Source organism: Hippoglossus stenolepis, chromosome 4, assembly GCF_022539355.2.
Source record: "Hippoglossus stenolepis isolate QCI-W04-F060 chromosome 4, HSTE1.2, whole genome shotgun sequence".
NCBI classification, from domain to species: Eukaryota; Metazoa; Chordata; class Actinopteri; order Pleuronectiformes; family Pleuronectidae; genus Hippoglossus; species Hippoglossus stenolepis.
The window spans coordinates 283,431-301,695 of record NC_061486.1 but is presented as its reverse complement, the minus strand read 5'-3'; the positions used below and the strand labels follow the sequence as shown (position 1 = coordinate 301,695).

The 18,265-nt window shown below is 44.5% G+C and overlaps 3 protein-coding genes across 3 annotated transcripts in view; 1 reads left to right on the top strand and 2 right to left on the bottom strand.

The window, feature by feature from the left end:
- Nucleotides 1–18,265, top strand: part of LOC118106630 (collagen alpha-1(I) chain) — a 688,934-nt gene that overhangs the window by 395,016 nt on the left and 275,653 nt on the right.
- LOC118106596 (segment polarity protein dishevelled homolog DVL-3-like) lies at nt 220–8,902 on the bottom strand. Its single transcript, XM_047339547.1, has 11 exons — nt 8,793–8,902; nt 8,214–8,332; nt 7,967–8,036; nt 5,392–5,531; nt 4,566–4,642; nt 3,213–3,280; nt 2,997–3,077; nt 2,781–2,915; nt 2,529–2,696; nt 777–968; nt 220–688 (listed from the first exon to the last, which is right to left on the bottom strand). The coding sequence occupies exons 2-11, from the start codon at nt 8,220–8,222 to the stop codon at nt 408–410; spliced, it is 1,221 nt and encodes a 406-aa protein (XP_047195503.1). The 5' UTR covers nt 8,223–8,332; nt 8,793–8,902; the 3' UTR covers nt 220–407.
- Nucleotides 11,928–17,430, bottom strand: rnpepl1 (arginyl aminopeptidase like 1). Its single transcript, XM_035154091.2, has 11 exons — nt 16,182–17,430; nt 15,814–15,954; nt 15,569–15,720; nt 15,336–15,452; nt 14,853–15,088; nt 14,510–14,623; nt 14,312–14,424; nt 14,120–14,222; nt 13,816–14,043; nt 12,897–13,039; nt 11,928–12,702 (listed from the first exon to the last, which is right to left on the bottom strand). Exons 1-11 carry the CDS (start codon nt 16,668–16,670, stop codon nt 12,406–12,408), a joined length of 2,133 nt encoding a protein of 710 aa, XP_035009982.2. The 5' UTR covers nt 16,671–17,430; the 3' UTR covers nt 11,928–12,405.

Genomic DNA, 18,265 nt, shown 5'->3' with positions numbered 1-18,265 from the left:
TCAGGTGAACAGAGTCCAGGTGAACGGTACCGGATGAAATAATATTCCCTACAGACAGTGCTAATGTTCACAGGGACGTGAGGGACGAGAATCCAAGTGAATGTTTCTTTGCACCAATTTTGAAGATATTCCCTCAAGGCGTTCTTGAGATATCGAGTTCACGGCAATGGGACGATGGACAACCTGAAAACTTAATAGAAGTTTTGTCACAACAAAACGTAAAGATTTGTCCTGAGCTTTATTTTGGAAAGACGACGACAGGAAATTCAACACAGGAAGGTTGAGATTTTATAATGACGCAGAATGTACAGACGCAGCTGTGACATCATAATATATTCATGTTATTCAGGAGGAGTCAACAACAAACAGTGATGTCAGGTAACAGGGGGTGGAGTTGTGGGTGGGAGTCACATTACATCCACAAAGTAATCACCGGGGTTTCCCATGGCGAGGTGGAGGGACTGTCTGGCGCCTGAGACTGAGGAAACATTTTGTCTTTGATCTGGAGACGGTGACGAAGCTGGGGTGAAGTCCTTTGAGTATTTGTTGCTATGGAGACCAGAAATGGAGGACAGGGGTTGCCGGGCCCTGTTGTCGTTGGCAAACTCCTTTACGAGGTGTTTGGTAAGCTGTGATTGGCTGGCTCCTCCCTCCTTCAGACCATCGCTGCAGCTTGATTCACTGCTTCCTGTTTGGTCACATGGACAGGAAGTACATTTCTATAGATCTGTGATGGATTTATTAACGAGTGATCAGAACAGGAAACACTTTGTCACCTTCACTGTGACGACTTCCTCCCTCCCAGGCCGGTAGCTGGTGGGGGGGGTGAGGACAGCTGTAGGGGTGAGGGATGATGGGGGACAGGTAGGGGAAGGCTGGGGGCCACTGGGGTCCAGAACCTGGAGGGTCAAACTCTGATCCTCCTCCTTGACTGGAGACATGATCCAGTAGAGACATCAGACCCAGACCTGAAAGACAGGGGGCACCAGAGTGCAGGTTAGACCTGAACTAGAGACCAGCAACCAGAGACCTGAGACCTAAGACAAGCAACCAGAGACCAGCTACCCGAGACATGCGACCAGCAACCAGAGACCTGAACCTAAGACCAGAGACCTGAAGTTGAGACCAGCTACCAGAGACCTGAACCTGAGACCAGCAACCAAACAACAGCTACCAAAGACCTGAGATCAGCTACCAGAGACCTAAGACCATCTACCAAAGACCTGAACCTGAGACCCGCTACCTGAGACCAGACACCTGAACCAGGGACCTGAACCAGAGACCTGAACCAGAGACCAGCAACCAGAGACCTGAGATCAGTAGCCAGAGACCTGAACCTGAGACCAGTATCCAGAGACCAGCTACCAGAGACCTGAGACCTGAACCACAGACCTTAAACCAGAGACCTGAACCAGAGACCTTAGACCTCAGATCTGAGACAGGAGACCAGCAACCAGAGACCTGACACTAGAGACCAGTTGCCAGAGACCAGAGACCTGAACAAGAGACCAGCTACCAGAGACCTGAACCTGAGACTACAGACCTGAACCAGAGACCTGGTTCGGAGACCTGAACCAGAGACCTGAGATCAGCAACCAGACCCTGACCAGAGACCAGCTACCTGAGACCAGCGACCAAAGACCTGACCAGAGACCTTAGACCAGAGACAAGAACCAGAGACCTGAACCAGAGACCTGAGACCAGTAACCAGAGACCTGAACCTGAGACCAGCATCCAGAGGCCAGCTACCAGAGACCTGAGACCAGCTACCAGAGACCTGACCTGAGACCAGAGACCAGCCAACTTAGACCAGAGACATGAACCTGAGACCAGCAACCAGAGACCTGAGACAAGACACCAGCTACCAGAGATCATCAACCAAACACCATCAACCAAACGACAGCAATCAGACCAGCTACCAAAGACCTGAGACCAGCTACCAGAGACCTGAACCTGAGACCAGCAACTAGAGACCTGAACCACAGACCTTAGACCAGAAACCTGAACCAGAGACCTTACACCACAGATGTGAGACAGGAGACCAGCAACCAGAGACCTGACACCAGAGACCAGTTGCCAGAGACCAGAGAACTGAACAAGAGACCAGCTACCAGAGACAAGCTACCAGAGACCTGAACCTGAGACTAGAGACCAGAGACCTGAACCAGGTGTCTGAGATCAGCAACCAGACCCTGACCAGAGACAAGCTACCAGCTACCTGAGGCCAGTGACCAAAGACCTGACCAGAGACCTTAGACCAGAGACAAGAACCAGAGACCTGAACCAGTGACCTGAACGAGTGACCTGAACAAAAGTCCTGAACCTGAGACCTGTGACCTAATCCATAGATTCAACATCAGTCATTAAATTAAATTTACATTTGACACAAACATCTGGAAATAATTAACCATCAGAACAAAGGGTTTGGGATGATTCAGAATTTTTTGACATTTTGTCATTATCTTGTGGTCAGGGGAAGAACTGCAGCTTCAGAGACTTCTTGCTTTAATGTTTGTGTGAATCCTCACCACCGCAGACATCTCCGAACACGTAGTAGCACTGCTCAGAGAACGTGACCTTGTTGATGGTGTTTCTGATGTATCCGGCCTTAAGAAGGTTTCCTGCGTACTTCCTGGCTTCGCGGCGGTCAGTCAAACCTTCCACGTTGCAGTGGAGCCAGTCGACCACGTCCGACCCTGAACACACCGAAGACAAACAGAAATTAAATTATCTTCATGGTTCGGTGCAGAGCTTTTTCTGATCCTGACATCAGCTCTTACCAATGAACGCATTAGGGATCGTGATCTTCAACCACATCCTGTCCCGAACTTCCAGGCCTGACTCTGGATTAGTCATTGCCTTGACAACATCTGTGATGTCACTGTGGATGGTGAGGTGGTGTTCTTCATTCACGCCTGAGGAAACAGCAGCAGATGACTGTTGAGGTCATGGATGGAAAGGTGGACAGGTGCTGCAGTGGCTGATGGGAGTCTGACCATAGTGTGGGAGGAGCTTCCCCGTCATGGCGGCGGTGTGAGACACCCAGGCAGCGGGGTCGATGGGGCGGACAGGTTCACCTTCAGTTAAAGAACGACGGACATTAACGTCATTTTAATAAAATCACACAATTGCTATGATGACATGTTATGTTACTAACATGATAAAGTAATCACATGACCACATGATCATGAACTCTTCTATTGTTCACTCACTTCTCGGCAACGGGAAGCAGCTTCGAGGGTTCGGATCCCAACATTTTGCCACAGTCAACGTCACTGCACTGAAGACAGACAGGTGGTAAAGACAGGAACAGTAACAGTAACAGTAACAGTAGTAGTAGTAGTATCAGTTGCACAATGTGTCTGACCCTGGTTTGTGGATGACGTCTCTCCAGAGCAGCAGTAGTCGTAGTTTTATTTTAGAACAAAGTACAAGATAGTGAACATGTATGATTGAAAGTCATCCGCACTAGTTTGATACCAAGTTGTCAACCAGCAGCTGAGGTTGCTTCTTTTGTCCATTTTCACACACCCAACACACTGACCTACAGGAGTACTACAGGAGTACAACAGGAGTACAACAGGAGTACTACAGGAGTACAACAGGAGTACAACAGGAGTACAAACAGAGTACTACAGGAGTACAACAGGAGTACTACAGGAGTACAACAGGAGTACAACAGGAGTACAACAGGAGTACAACAGGAGTACAACAGGAGTACAACAGGAGTACTACAGGAGTACAACAGGAGTACTACAGGAGTACAACAGGAGTACAACAGGAGTACTACAGGAGTACACCAAAACCATCACTGAGCAGAATATATGTCTGGTTCACTGAACGCTGCCTTTAGAGCCGGAGACGCAGCTGAGCCGGAGAACCTGTTCATCAGCAACGTGTGTTTACAACACAGCAGAGACACACGGAGCCTAAGGCAGGGATTCACACTACCAACCTCCACTACAGGCCTGTGACATTATCTCTCTGCTCAACCAACTGAACAACACCACTGCACAGAAGTCCCCCCCCCAACCGCTAACATCTAAAGGTCGAGTGCTGAGCAGAAACTCAGACATTTACAACACCTCCTTGAGTCAGCATGTCGTTCTCAGATGAAACCTCCACCAGTCATCGCCATCCAGCTTCATCAAATCCCCCCCGTCCCACTGACTCCCACCACCAAGAGCTTTGAGAGGATGGTCATGCATCACATCGAATCCAACCTCCCCTGATAGAATCTCTTCTGCCTTCACCCACCTGGACCAGTAAGACTCATATGTGAGGACCATTAACTTTAGTTGATCGTCCCTCAGCAGCTGAGGATCGGCTCCATCACACTTAGCACAGGGGCCCCACGGGTGTGTGCTCAGGCCCCTATTTACTACATCCTGTGGATGTACATTACATTACTTTCCACGAAGTATTTTTGTGTTGCGTACTGAAATGTTCTGTCCACTTACATTTACACCATAGATCAGAGAGAGACAAGATTTCAATCCCGTCTGTGTCCTGTAAGTTAAAATAAAGTTGACTTTGACTTATCTAGGAAGTAGAATGTTTCTGACCCTGGTTTGTGGACGACGTCTCTCAGGACTCGAACAGCATCGTCGTTACACATGTTTTCAAAGTTGATGTCATTCACCTGAAACACAACAAACAGCTTATGTTACTATTAGTACAATCAATAGTAGTGCAGTATTACAATACTACAGTGTTACAGTACTACAGTATAGCAGCTTCCAGACCTGAGCTCCTCAGTTCTCTGGATCTTCTCTGGAGGATCAGACTCAGTTTGTCTTCCTCCTCCTGAGCTCCTGTATAAAGTGTAGATCCAGGAGCAGTGTGAACACAGCAGAGGATCCTCCACTGATTCACTGAGTGGGGGGGGGAGGAGCTTCTAACACGGGACACAAACATGAAGAAACTAAAACAAAGATCTCTGGTGAAGAAGTGCTGACACACACGATGAAGACACAGACGAAGATGTGAAGAGAGTTTGTGGTGATCAGAGCTGACGACGTGTCAGGTGATGTAAACATGATCACATGACCTCTGCAGCAGAGGTAACACGTCACTTCCTGTCTCTGTCTGCTGCACCCGGCTGCCCCCCCTCTCACCTGAACCATGAGGAGGATCTGATGCTGTGAACGAGTCTGTGCAGAAAACCTGCTGCTGAGTTGTTCAGCTGTGAAACACTAACTCTGGAGAAGCTCTGGATTTTACCTGGAGCTCATGTCTGAATACAGCTTATGAGATAACTGCAGTAGTTTTACAGTACTACAGAGGACTGTAGAAGTACTATTACAGTATTAAAGTAATAGTATTACTTCAGTCAGAGTAGTACCTTCAGTAGTAATAGTACAGTAGCAGTAGTAGTCGTAGTAGTAGTACCTGCAGTAACATGTCTCCAGGCTCGATGCGTCCCTCCGCTGCGACAGCTCCTCCTTTCATGATGGAGCCGACATAAATTCCTCCGTCTCCTCTTTCATAACTTTGACCCACTATACTGACGCCAAGGAAGTTATACCTCTCTGAGAGGGAGACAGGTGGAGACAGGTGGAGACAGACACCTTTAACTTTCATATTAAACACAAACTGATTAATTTCTTGTGTCTCTTGTTTTTTTTGGTAATGTGATCATTATTTACGTTTACATCGCTGTTCCTGACATAACCAGCAGGTGTCAGTGTTTCTTCTCATATTAAAAACTCCGTCACATGAACTAAACACAGACATAATCAGTTTCAAAATACTGGATTAACTGGTTACCTAGTAACCTGGTGACCTGGTTACATATTACCTGGTGACCTGGTAACGTTACCTGATAGTTACCTGAGTATATTACCTGGTTAAATGTTACCTGGTTATATGTTACCTGGTTAAATGTTAACTGGTTAAATGTTGCCTGGTTAAATGTTACCTGGTTATATGTTACCTGGTTATATGTTACCTGGTTAAATGTTACCTGGTTATATGTTACCTGGTTAAATGTTACCTGGTTAAATGTTACCTGGTTATATGTTAACTGGTTAAATGTTGCCTGGTTATATGTTAACTGGTTAAATGTTACCTGGTTATATGTTACCTGGTTATATGTTACCTGGTTAAATGTTACCTGGTTAAATGTTACCTGGTTATATGTTAACTGGTTAAATGTTGCCTGGTTATATGTTAACTGGTTATATGTTACCTGGTTATATGTTGCCTGGTTATATGTTAATTGTTAAACGTTACCTGGTTATATGTTAACTGGTTAAATGTTACCTGGTTATATGTTAACTGGTTAAATGTTGCCTGGTTAAATGTTACCTGGTTATATGTTAATTGTGTTATCTGGTTAACGGTTAAATGTTACCTGGATATGTTAACTGGTTAAATGTTGCCTGTTATATGTTACAAATGTTGCCTGGTTATATGTTACCTGGTTATATGTTACCTTGGTTATAAATGTTACCTGGTTAAATGTTACCTGGTTATATGTTAACTGGTTAAATGTTGCCTGGTTATATGTTAACTGGTTAAATGTTGCCTGGTTATATGTTACCTGGTTATATGTTACCTGGTTATATGTTAACTGGTTAAATGTTACCTGGTTATATGTTACCTGGTTAAATGTTACCTGGTTATATGTTGCCTGGTTATATGTTAACTGGTTAAATGTTACCTGGTTATATGTTACCTGGTTATATGTTAACTGGTTAAATGTTACCTGGTTAAATGTTACCTGGTTAAATGTTACCTGGTTATATGTTAACTGGTTAAATGTTGCCTGGTTAAATGTTACCTGGTTAAATGTTACCTGGTTAAATGTTACCTGGTTATATGTTACCTGGTTATATGTTAACTGGTTAAATGTTGCCTGGTTAAATGTTACCTGGTTAAATGTTACCTGGTTGTTAACTGGTTAAATGTTACCTGGTTATATGTTACCTGGTTAAATGTTGCCTGGTTAAATGTTACCTGGTTATATGTTAACTGGTTAAATGTTGCCTGGTTAAATGTTACCTGGTTAAATGTTACCTGGTTAAATGTTACCTGGTTAAATGTTACCTGGTTAAATGTTGCCTGGTTATATCCTGGTTAAATGTTACCTGGTTAAATGTTACCTGGTTAAATGTTACCTGGTTATATGTTACCTGGTTATATGTTACCTGGTTATATGTTAACTGGTTAAATGTTAACTGGTTATATGCTACCTGGTTAAATGTTACCTGGTTATATGTTACCTGGTTAAATGTTACCTGGTTAAATGTTACCTGGTTATATGTTAACTGGTTATATGTTACCTGGTTATATGTTACTGCTTAAATGTTGCCGTTATATGTCCTGGTTATATGTTACCTGGTTATATGTTAACTGGTTAATGTTACCTGGTTATATGTTACCTGGTTATATGTTACCTGGTTATATGTTACCTGGTTAAATGTTGCCTGGTTAAATGTTACCTGGTTATATGTTAACTGGTTATATGTTAACTGGTTAAATGTTACCTGGTTAAATGTTACCTGGTTATATGTTACCTGGTTATATGTTAACTGGTTATATGTTACCTGGTTAAATGTTACCTGGTTATATGTTAACTGGTTAAATGTTACTTAGTTATATGTTAACTGGTTAAATGTTACCTGGTTAAATGTTACCTGGTTATATGTTACTGGTTATATGTTAACTGGTTATAACTGGTTAAATGTTGCCTGGTTAAATGTTACCTGGTTATATGTTAACTGGTTAAATGTTGCCTGGTTAAATGTTACCTGGTTAAATGTTGCCTGGTTAATGTTGCCTGGTTAAATGTTACCTGGTTAAATGTTACCTGGTTAAATGTTGCCTGGTTAAATGTTACCTGGTTAAATGTTACCTGGTTAAATGTTACCTGGTTATATGTTAACTGGTTAAATGTTGCCTGGTTAAATGTTGCCTGGTTAAATGTTACCTGGTGAGGAACAGACCGGAGCTCGTTACTCACCCATGTTCAGAGACACAGTGATGATGTTGAGGGACATGGTCGAGTCAGTGAGACTGCTGAGAGAGACAGACTGACAGACAGACAGGTGGAGAGAGAGACACTGAAGGTGAATTAACACATAGCCATTTGAAGACAGAAGATTTTCAGTTATAAGCAAGTGTGTGTGTGTCTGTGTGTGCATGTGAGTGTCTGTGTGTGTCTGTGTGTGTCTGTGTGTCGCTGTGTGTAGCTGTGTGTGTGTATTTACCTTCTCCATCTGCTGGGCTTTGCGTCTCCGGTGGGGGCGGCGTTGTCGCCCGATGATGTGACGAGGAGCTGTTTCTGTTCTGTTGATTGGCTGAACCTGATGTTACAGCTATGTGGTAACTAAGCAACAATGAATCTAAGTGTTTATATATTTAAAAAAACATTATTAAAAAACAATATTTTTAAATTCAAATCTAAATCTTGTTAAATGCAAAAAAGAGAAATAAACAGAAATACAGAAAACTAGTTTCTCTAAATCAAGAGAATGTATCAATATAAATCTGAAATTCAGTTCATATAAAAATAAATAAATCTTTTTTTTCATGAAACATGAATTAAAAATTAAATTATAAAATATTTCTAAGAACATTTCAAATAAACAAAGAAGTTGAAAATATAAAAACACAAAATTCAGTTTCTGTGAAAATAAAAATCTGAATTTCGAATAATAACCTGATTACAAACTCTTTTTCTACACAATTACTGAACAAACTATATTATAAAATATTAGCAAACGTACAAAATAAAACACAGCTGATTAAATGTACATATAAAACCTGAGTAATGTAAGAAAACAAACCTTTCAAAATACAATCCTCTAAATATTTGTCAGAAAGTTATAAAGTGAATCCAGCAGCTCAGGAATTCTTTATCTGTGCTCACGTCACTGGGGACGCTTTTATCTGTGGGACAAAACAAACTGAAGCACCAGTCACATGACCTCCAGCCGCCAATCAGAGGCGGAGGAGGAGAGCAGCAAGAGAACAGGATTAATGGAGCAGAAGAAGAAGACGACCTGAGGGCCGGTTACAACCAACCCACCAATCACAGGCAGCGCTGCTGATGATGTCACTGATGACGGATGATTTTTAAAGGAGCAGTTCAACATTTTATAAAACTAAGACTGATGACTGATCAATAATCACTGACATCCATCACTGATCAATAATCAAACCTAGTCCTAAAAACAGATAAAATTATTATTGTTGGTGACTTTAATATTCATGTTGACAATAATAAAGATAGCCTTAGCGTAGCATTTATTTCAGTACTAGACTCAATTGGTTTCAGTCAGTGTGTTCACCAACCTACTCATTGTTGTAACCTCACACTTGACCTTGTATTATCATACGGTGTCAAAATCTAATAGTACTTCCACATAATCCGATTCTATCAGACCATAATTTAATAACCTTCGATTTTTCATTATCAGAATATATGCCACTTATAAAAAACTCCTTTTCTAGATGTCTACCTGATAGTGCTGGAGCTAAATTTAAGGAAATAATTCCGATTACATTTAAACCCGTATTATCCGTCGATATAAACAACAAATTCTTTAAAAACCCGAGCTCCACTGAGATCGACCATCTCGTCGATAGCTCTGTAAACTCATTACGATTAACATTAGACACAATAGCGCCTCTAAAAAAGAAACGTGTAAAACATAGTAAATTAGCTCCGTGGTATAATTCCAAGACACATGAATTAAAACAAGTATCAAGAAAACTAGAAAGGAAGTGGCAGCTCCAGCAACCGTGTTGAAGATCTCCTAGACTGGAAGAATAGTGTTAAAGTTCATAAGAAGGTTCCACAAAGCAAGAGCTGCCTGCTCCTCAAAACTAAGAGAAGAGAAAAAAAACATCCCCAGGTTTCTCTTCAGCTCTGGAGCTGACAGAGAGTCACACCTCCACCGAACCCAGTATCCCTCCATCCCTGAAGAGCAGTCTTGATAAAATTCTAACGATTAGAAATCAAATCAACCATCTCCTGCCCTCATCTGGCACTAATACACCATCCAGAACAGAAATCTCAGAAACTGCTGAGAATCCTACCGATTATTTAGACAGCTTCTCTCTGATCAGCTTTGATCAGCTGACCAGAATAATCTCATGTTCTAAACCAACAACTTGTATCTTAGATCCCATTCCTACAAAAGTACTTAAAGAAGTTCTGCCCCTAATTGATAGTTCGTTACTGAACACAATCAATCTGTCATTATCATCAGGATGTACCACAGTCCTTTAAACTAGCTGTAATCAAACCCCTTCTCAAACAACCACCCTGGACCCGGAGGTTTTCAACTACAGACCAATATCCAACCTCCCCTTCCTGTCTAAACTCCTGAGAAGGTTGTAGCCAATCAGCTGTGAGAGTTTCTCCAGGAAAGTAATGTGAAGACTTTCAGTCGGGGTTTAGAGCCAATCACAGCACGGAGACAGTCCTGGTTAAAGTCACTAATGAGTTTCTAGTAGCTTCAGATGTTTGTGTCTGTCCTCGTCCTGTTAGATGTTAGTTCTGCTGCTATAGGTCTAGAAGGTCGGGGACACATGACACTCGGAGCTTCTCTTCCCAGTTTCTCCTTCCTCTTCTCCATCGTTATCATATCAAAGATATTAATATCTCATCAATACATGTTACTGACTTGACTTCTTCCCCGGAGTCCCTTTGCCTTATCGTCCGCAGATCCACATCGTGGATTATGATGGTGGATCGAGAATCAGAGATTGTGATAATAAAGGCAGATCCTTTATCGTGTTGGCAGATACTGGTGGTGGACCACGACCGAGGTGGCAGCTGATGATGGATCCTAATGGCGGCAGTGGACAATGACTGTGGACTATAGTGGCATCCGATCTTGATGGTGGATCCTGATCGTGGACTATGATCACATCAAGACTGCTTGATATATAATATTTCTCCTCAGATACTCGACCATTACTGACAATAATCCATCAGTTTATTGACCTTCAGCTACAAAGTGTTTATTCTAATCAAAGCTGTAAATACTCTGATCTCTCTGATGTTCTCTGTTCCACGGGACATCTGTTCACTTGTGTCCGTCCTGGGAGACGGATCCTCACATGTGTCTCTGAGGTTTCTACCTTCTTTACCTGTTAAAGGTTTTAGTAGTTTGACTCTTGTTGAGGGTTAAGAACAGAGGACGTCTCACCTTGTTAAAGCCTATGAGACAAACTGGGACTTGTGAATATGGGCTATACTAATATAATTTGATTGATTGATATTTACAGTCCGATACAACAGGAGGTTTCTGAACGGTGAGTTACAGCGTCCTCATGTCTGTTCAAGTTTTAGCAGGACAGTCGGCCAATGTAGGAGTAACGTCCGGAGTTACAGTACGGAGTTTCACAACAGAGTTTCAATACGGAGTAACGAGTAACGTCTGCGTTACTCCGTACTGAACACAGCGACACGGCAAGTCTGCTTGGTGTCGCGTTCGGTGTGGTGGTGGTGGTGGGGAGCGGGGGTGGTGGGTTCGGAGGCTGGACTGGTACCGGCTGGGTGGGGCTGAGAGACGAGTGCGAACCCGTATGACTCATACGGGGCAGGAAGTATGAAACGAGACGTTTCAATAACACAGTTCTTAGAATGAACTGAGTGAAAAAGTCCGCAGTGACTGTTTTCATGCTTTGAGGCCCCCTACTGGCCCTTCGAGTCATTACAGAGAGTAAAGCCCAGAAAATGTATTTTACACAATATGGGCCCTCTAAACTTTTATTACAAAATAAAACATTAGACAAGATGAGTTAAAAATATTAAAAAGACAGTTTATTAAATTGATCATTTTAACATTTACTTTTATTGTTTCGTAATCAATAACATTTGATCACTTTTATTTGAAAAGTTTTTTAAAAAGCTTTTAGCTGAAGACCCATGCTTTTTAAATAAAGTTGAAAATAAAGTTGAAAACATGTTATTGTATCAAGTGTTTTTTATTTAATTTAAAATCAAACGATAAATCATGAGACGTTTCTGCTTCAGTGTAAAAAGTAAAGTATTGATCAGTGATTTGAAATGTTTTGTTTCTTCTCACAGTGAATCTTAAGTCACTGGGGATTGGATGGCTGCAGTGAACACAGCGTTAAGGCCGCTCAGGTGATGCCACACAATGACTCCTCCCCCTGAATCAATTCAAGTTTTAACGGTCACGCTGAGGCCACTACGGTTTGAACAAACAAATCAGCTCAGAGGTCACATGATGAAGCAGCAGGTCCACGCCATGACCTCTGACCCCCTCAAACACCCAAACATTCAAACTATGGAGTGTATTTCCTGTCGTGATGTCACAGTGTTTCAACTTTCAGTGTCTGTAGCACTCCGCTGTTGTCATAGCAACATCTTACACCATTTGTCTGACCAATCACAGCCAGAATTCTATCCCATGACCGTCGTCATGCCGACACATTGACGTCCCTCAGAGCGATGGCGGCCGTTGTCCCAGCAGTAGCAGCGGAGGCAGTTGCCGTGGCAGTGGGCTGCGGCGGAGGTGTGGAGGGGGATATAACAGAGAGAGACGAGCTGTTTTGATTGGTTGCGGCGGAGCTGGTTTGGAACAGTATCTGCTGCAACGTCCGTCGAAGGTTCGGATGAAGGCGACGCTGAGTCTGGTAGAAAATCTCCACGGCAACGCACTTCAACACCCCGGCAACCAGGTCCTCGTACAGCGGCACCGTGTACATCCTGGACGTCTGTTCAACATGATTGACAGCTGTCAGAGCTACTCATAGGAGCTGTGGTCAATGAACGCAGAATAATACTCTTCATCAGCAGCAATACTGCAGTGATACAACGCTGTAGTATTACTGCAGTATTGCTACAGCGTTGTATCACTGCAGTATTAGTGTACGAGTAGTATCAGTAGGGAACATTGTCGTGTTCTCACGTGTTTGTGCAGAAAGGCTCGGACTCGTGGGACGTCGGGATGGAACGTGTTCCTCACGACCATCTGAAGCCAACGAATCTGAACCTCAGCGTTCAAACCGTCAAACAGAGACGAGTAACAACTAGACAGACTCAGCATCACATCTGAGGAGACAAAGATACAGAGAGACAAACAGTCAGAGTGACATAATCAGAGAAAGAGATAAAGAGAAAGGGAGACAAAGAGTCAGAGACACAAAGAGATAAAGAGACAGAGACAAAGAGTCAGACAGACAGAGACAAAGTGACAGGGAGACAAAGAATCCGAGAGACAAAGAGTCAGGGAGACAAAATCAGAGAGAGAGATAAAGAGACAGGGAGACAAAGAGACAGAAACAAAGAGTCAGAGACAGAGAGACAAAGAGAGAGTGACAGAAAGAGTCAGAGTCAGACAGACAGAGTCAGAGACAAAGTGACAAAATTAGAGAGAGAAATAAAGAGACCGAGACAAAGAGTCAGGGAGACAAAGAGACAGAGAAAAAGACTCAGAGAAACAGAGACAAAGAGAGACAAAGAGACAGAGAGTCAGGGACAATGGGACCGAGTCAGAGAGACAAAGAGTTTGAAACAAAGAGTCAGAGAGACAAAGAGTCAGAGAAGGAGAGACAAAGAGACAAAGAATCAGCGTCAGACAGACAGAGAGTCAGAGGGACAAAATCTGAGAGAGAGATAAAGAGACAGAGACCAAGAGTCAGAGAGACAAAGAGTCAGAGACAAAGTAAGAGAGACAGAGAGACAGAGAGACAAAGAGACAAAGAGACAGAGAGACAGTGATGTGTTTACATTGGAAACAGACCTGCCTCATCAGCTGTGGATCAATAAACAAAGTGTCACTGTGACATGATGATGTCACAGCAGGAAGTGGAGGTACGCAGTGTTACCGTGTGGCAGCGGCGAGTGGTCCAACATGCGGTCGAGGAACAGGACTATCTGAAAGGTGCTCCAGGCTGAGAGGTCAAAGGTCGTCAGGGCGCTCAGGTTGGGGGCGTCGCTTCTCGTCCACAGGTCACACAGATCCTGGACGGGCCGGATCAGAGCGCCCCCTGCTGACAGGTCAGGTTCATATGGAGGAGGTCCACAGCCGTTCAGCCAACGCTCGAACTCCAGACCTGATGACAGGGGGAGGAGTTAGTGTTTCATTTCTGATGTTTTTTTGGAAAAAATGAGTCACCGCCCCCTTCTCACCCTCTCTTTGGGCAACGTCCTGCAGCTCAGGGAAGTAACACAGGAAGTAGTCGATAAGGTCGTCAGCGACAACGCTTTTAAACTGGAACTGAGAGATGAAGTCCTGAGAACACACAGCACACGGTGACCTCTGACCTCAGTTGGACAGTGATGTGTGTGTGTGTGTGTGTGTGTGTGTGCGCGCGTGCTGACCCTGAGGAAACGGTCGAAGCGTCGGACGTCTCCACTGAGCTGCGACAGATACGACACGAAGCAGAAACCTTTCTCGTAGGTGAACAGATTCATCAGAGAGCTTGGATTCACACCTGGAGGAGGGAGGAGTGATGTCATCACATCTGTGTGCGTGTGTGTGTTTGTGTGTCTGTCTGTGTGTGTGTGTGTGTGTGTTACCTGGCTCAAACTTGATCTGCAGTTTGCTCACAGGGTTGTTGTCTCCAAGGAGACGCAACTGTCTGTGGAGGGCGTCCAATCGCACGACAGTTTCCAGACAGGTGAATGCCTCACCTGGAGTTGTCATAGCAACAGTTACACACTGTGGCCAAAAGTATGTGGACATCATGACTGACAGATTTTTGCTGTAGACAGATTCAGTAGAAGTATTCTTGAGGTTTTTTCAGCAGTAGTTTTTTTTTTGTATTTCAGCAACAGTTTCATAGTGATCTAGTCATATTTACAGCAGTATTTTCATTGTATTTTAAACAGTATTTTCCACAGTACTAAGCAATAATCCTACCATACGCTTCGGTCGTGATCCTCCTCTGGGCGTATGTCGCCAACCCTTCGCTCAGCCACATCTCCTCCCAGGTGGCGTTGGTGACGGCGTTTCCAAACCAGCCGTGTGCGATCTCGTGGATGACGTCAATCAGAAGGAACTCGCTGCTCTCCAGGATGGAGGCGATGATGAAGGTGAGACAGGGATTCTCCATGGCGACGATGGGGAAGGAGGGGGGAAGGAACACGATGTCACACCTGGGGGAGGGTGGGTGTGGTTTTACTAATGTTTTCTGTCCTTAAAGGGAAAATTCACCTGTTGTCTACTCACCACTATGCCGATGGAGGGGGTGATGTGTTTGATTCCAGAAGCGTTTGAAGATCATTCACCATTAACCCCTGAATGTCCTGTAGTGTTGTGGACTCAAACCCTGCCCCAATCTCCATCGGCATAGTGGTGAGGGACTTTCCCTTTAAGGTGAAAGCTGGCGGCGCTCGGACTCACCTGCCCCACAGGTAGGGACCAAAAAGCTCCTCGGCCACGCCCAGCCAACGCTCCACACTGCCCCCTAGCTTCTTTACCGCACAGGACAACAGACATGGCTCTGCCCACACTCGACTCCTAAAGAAGTGGACAAAGGTCAAAGGTCATGAGTCATCCTATTACAGCCCTGAGGTCGTTAGTGTCAGAATCAGCTGACAATTTATTACGATATATTCGTATTATTCTGAACCAACCTCGGGCCAACGTCCACATGCTGCATCTCGCCCGCCACCAACGCCACCAGGTAGGACGGAACAGGAGAGTCCATAGAGAACTGGAAGACCCGGTCCTGTTTGGAGTACGAACTCCGAGACGCACTCATCAGCACCGTGACGCCATCTGGAACCTGGAGACGAAGAGGACGACGAAGACGAGACATCACGTCCAACGTTTAAGATACATGAGTCCAGCAGGTCAGGGGTCAAAGTTCAGGACTCACCCTGATGGTAGCCGTGTACGTGCTTTTAACGGCGGGCGTGTCGAAGCAGGGGAAGAAGGAGCGGTTACACACTGAGTGACCCTGAGTGAAGACGAGAGGACGAGACTGACCACAGGTCAGCTCCGAGTCCAACCACCAGATCTGAGAGAGAGAGAGAGAGACAGATGTTCAGGTCCATTATCGTCAGAACTTTTTGTGAGCGGCCTATTGATAAATGATTGATGTGCTGACTCAATCAGCTGCGTCCATATTAGAGACGTCTTTGTTGTGGATCGTGGACAGAGATTGGACAGTGTGTGGACAGAGTGTAGACAGAGATTGGACAGAGCTGAAGGAAAGTCCACAGTGTTTATGTCGTGGTCTCTTACCGCCGGTCCGTCTGTGGTGCTGTAGCGGATTGTGATCTGGATCAGTCGTCCTGGTCTCACAGCGGCCGGCGGGAGGCTGATGTTGAGTGAAGATCCGTAGTCTGTGAAGGGATCGACCCGGTACGTGAGGGACATGGGCTCCTCCTGTCCGGACCCTGGGGCCTTACAGTCGATAGAGTGGATTAACAGAGAGCAGTGGGAGTCCAGGACCAGGGTGTGGACCCCCGGATGGACTGGGATCAGATCCAGAACCAGCCAGCCGCTCATCTCCTTCACAGCAAAGTTAAGCCGCAGGTCCAGGTGGAAGTGTCGCAGCTGAAAGCACCTGAAGTTGGACGCTGAGGCCACGTCCACCAGGGGGCATCGCAGAGACTCTGGGCGCAGGCCTACTGGGGGCCGACCGGAGTCTCCGACACGCCGGGCCCCAGAGACCGGCAGCGGTTTACGGCAGCAGCACAGTGAGGTGGGCGTCTGGTGGAGCTCTGCCATCGTGAACCCGGGACTGAACCCGAATTAAACCTGGACTAAATTCATCAAGACCCAAAGAACCACTTTAAAGTTTCAGACCAGGTCCCTGTTCAAACCTGAGTCTGAACTAACTAACTAACCGACCAACTGTTAACCAGTAAACTTTGGAACTGACCCAACTTGTTTTATGATCCAGACCTGACTCTGGTTTAAAGTCCCTGTTTAACTCACAACTAGTGTTCACACATTCACTCATGTTAACTAACCAGGTTAAAACTCAATTTAAGAATGAATTTAATAACATCAGATTATTAATAATCTGAGTTTAACAATTATCTTAAATTTAAACATGAACCGAACCCAAACTACATTTAAATACGGATTTAGAACAAAAAATAAACAATTGAACTTTAAACTGGAAATAAACCAGTTAGCTCCAGTCCGACCCGGATTAACTAACCCAGTCTAACTCAACACGATATTAACTCGTCAAACTAAGCTAATTTAAACCAGTTAGCTGTAGCCTATTAGCAGCTTTGTCTTTAAACCACTTTACCCCGTTTAACTAACCTGGTTAGCTCACCAGCTAATTAGCTCGGTGTCATTAGCATTAGCAGCAGAGTGGAGGTTTAATGGTTTAAAAACAGCGGCTCGTCCTCAGAATCCAGCCGGGCTCCCTGCTCCCTGCCCCGGTCACTGAGTCCACATCCTCCCGGTGGGTTCGCTGCTCGCCGGGGGAGTGTGTGTGTGTGTGTGAGAGAGAGAGAGAGAGAGAGAGAGAGAGAAAAGTGTGAGACACGGAGACACCGGAGGAGACAAACAGGAAGTAAGAGCAGGAAAAGTTTCTGAGCAGAGGGGGCGCTGTGGAGCAGTAAGAACATCTCAGGGTCAAAGGTCAGCGCGGGGGGGCGTGGGTGAACCAACCTGAACCATGCAAACTAAATGACTAACCCTAACCTAAACCTAACCTATCACTAACCCTAAACTTAACCTAGACCTAATCTAAACCTCAAACTTCCTCTAACCATAAAATCAAGTCCTTTGATTCTCACTTAAAACACATTTCTAGGACCCTCCCCCCCTTTCACTTACGTAACATCTCAAACATCAGACATGTCTCAAAAAGATGCAGAAAAACTGGTCCACGCCTTTGTTCCATCCAGACGTGATTATTGTAATTCCTTATCAGGCTCCAGCAGGAAGTCGTTAAAGACAGAGCTTCGGCATCAAGCTCCTCTCCTGTGGAATCATCTCAGCTTCAGTTGTGGAGGCAGACTCCCTCTCTACGTTGAAGATTCAAACCTTCCTTCATGATAAATGTCTCAACACGTTACTGACGTGACTTCTTCACCAGAGTCCTGCTGCTTCATCGTTTGTAGCTCCAGGATCACAGCTGCAGCCACATCGTGGAACCTGATGGTGGACTATGATCGTGTCTATGTCTCCTCACATCTTCTACCATCACTGACAGGAACTCCTCAGTTCATGCGTCTCCTCCTTCATCTCTATCAGACATTTTGTATAAATACTTTAAAGATGTTAAAAACTGTTTATGATCAATGTTGTAAATCCTGTTATTAGCCCTTACATTTAAAAATACAATGACGTTTTCCCCT

Excerpts from the sequence above, each read along its gene's own strand:
- rnpepl1 (XM_035154091.2), bottom strand. The coding sequence starts at position 16,670 with ATGGCAGAGCTCCACCAGACGCCCACCTCACTGTGCTGCTGCCGTAAA. Across the intron at positions 15,089-15,335 it reads GGTCCCTACCTGTGGGGCAG|GTGTGACATCGTGTTCCTTC; the intron begins GTGAGTCCGAGC and ends ACCCTCCCCCAG. Across the intron at positions 14,223-14,311 it reads GCTTCGACCGTTTCCTCAGG|GACTTCATCTCTCAGTTCCA; the intron begins GTCAGCACGCGC and ends GTGTGTTCTCAG.
- LOC118106596 (XM_047339547.1), bottom strand. Across the intron at positions 2,697-2,780 it reads GATCCCTAATGCGTTCATTG|GGTCGGACGTGGTCGACTGG; the intron begins GTAAGAGCTGAT and ends CGGTGTGTTCAG. Across the intron at positions 689-776 it reads AGGAAGTCGTCACAGTGAAG|GAAGCAGTGAATCAAGCTGC; the intron begins GTGACAAAGTGT and ends GTGACCAAACAG.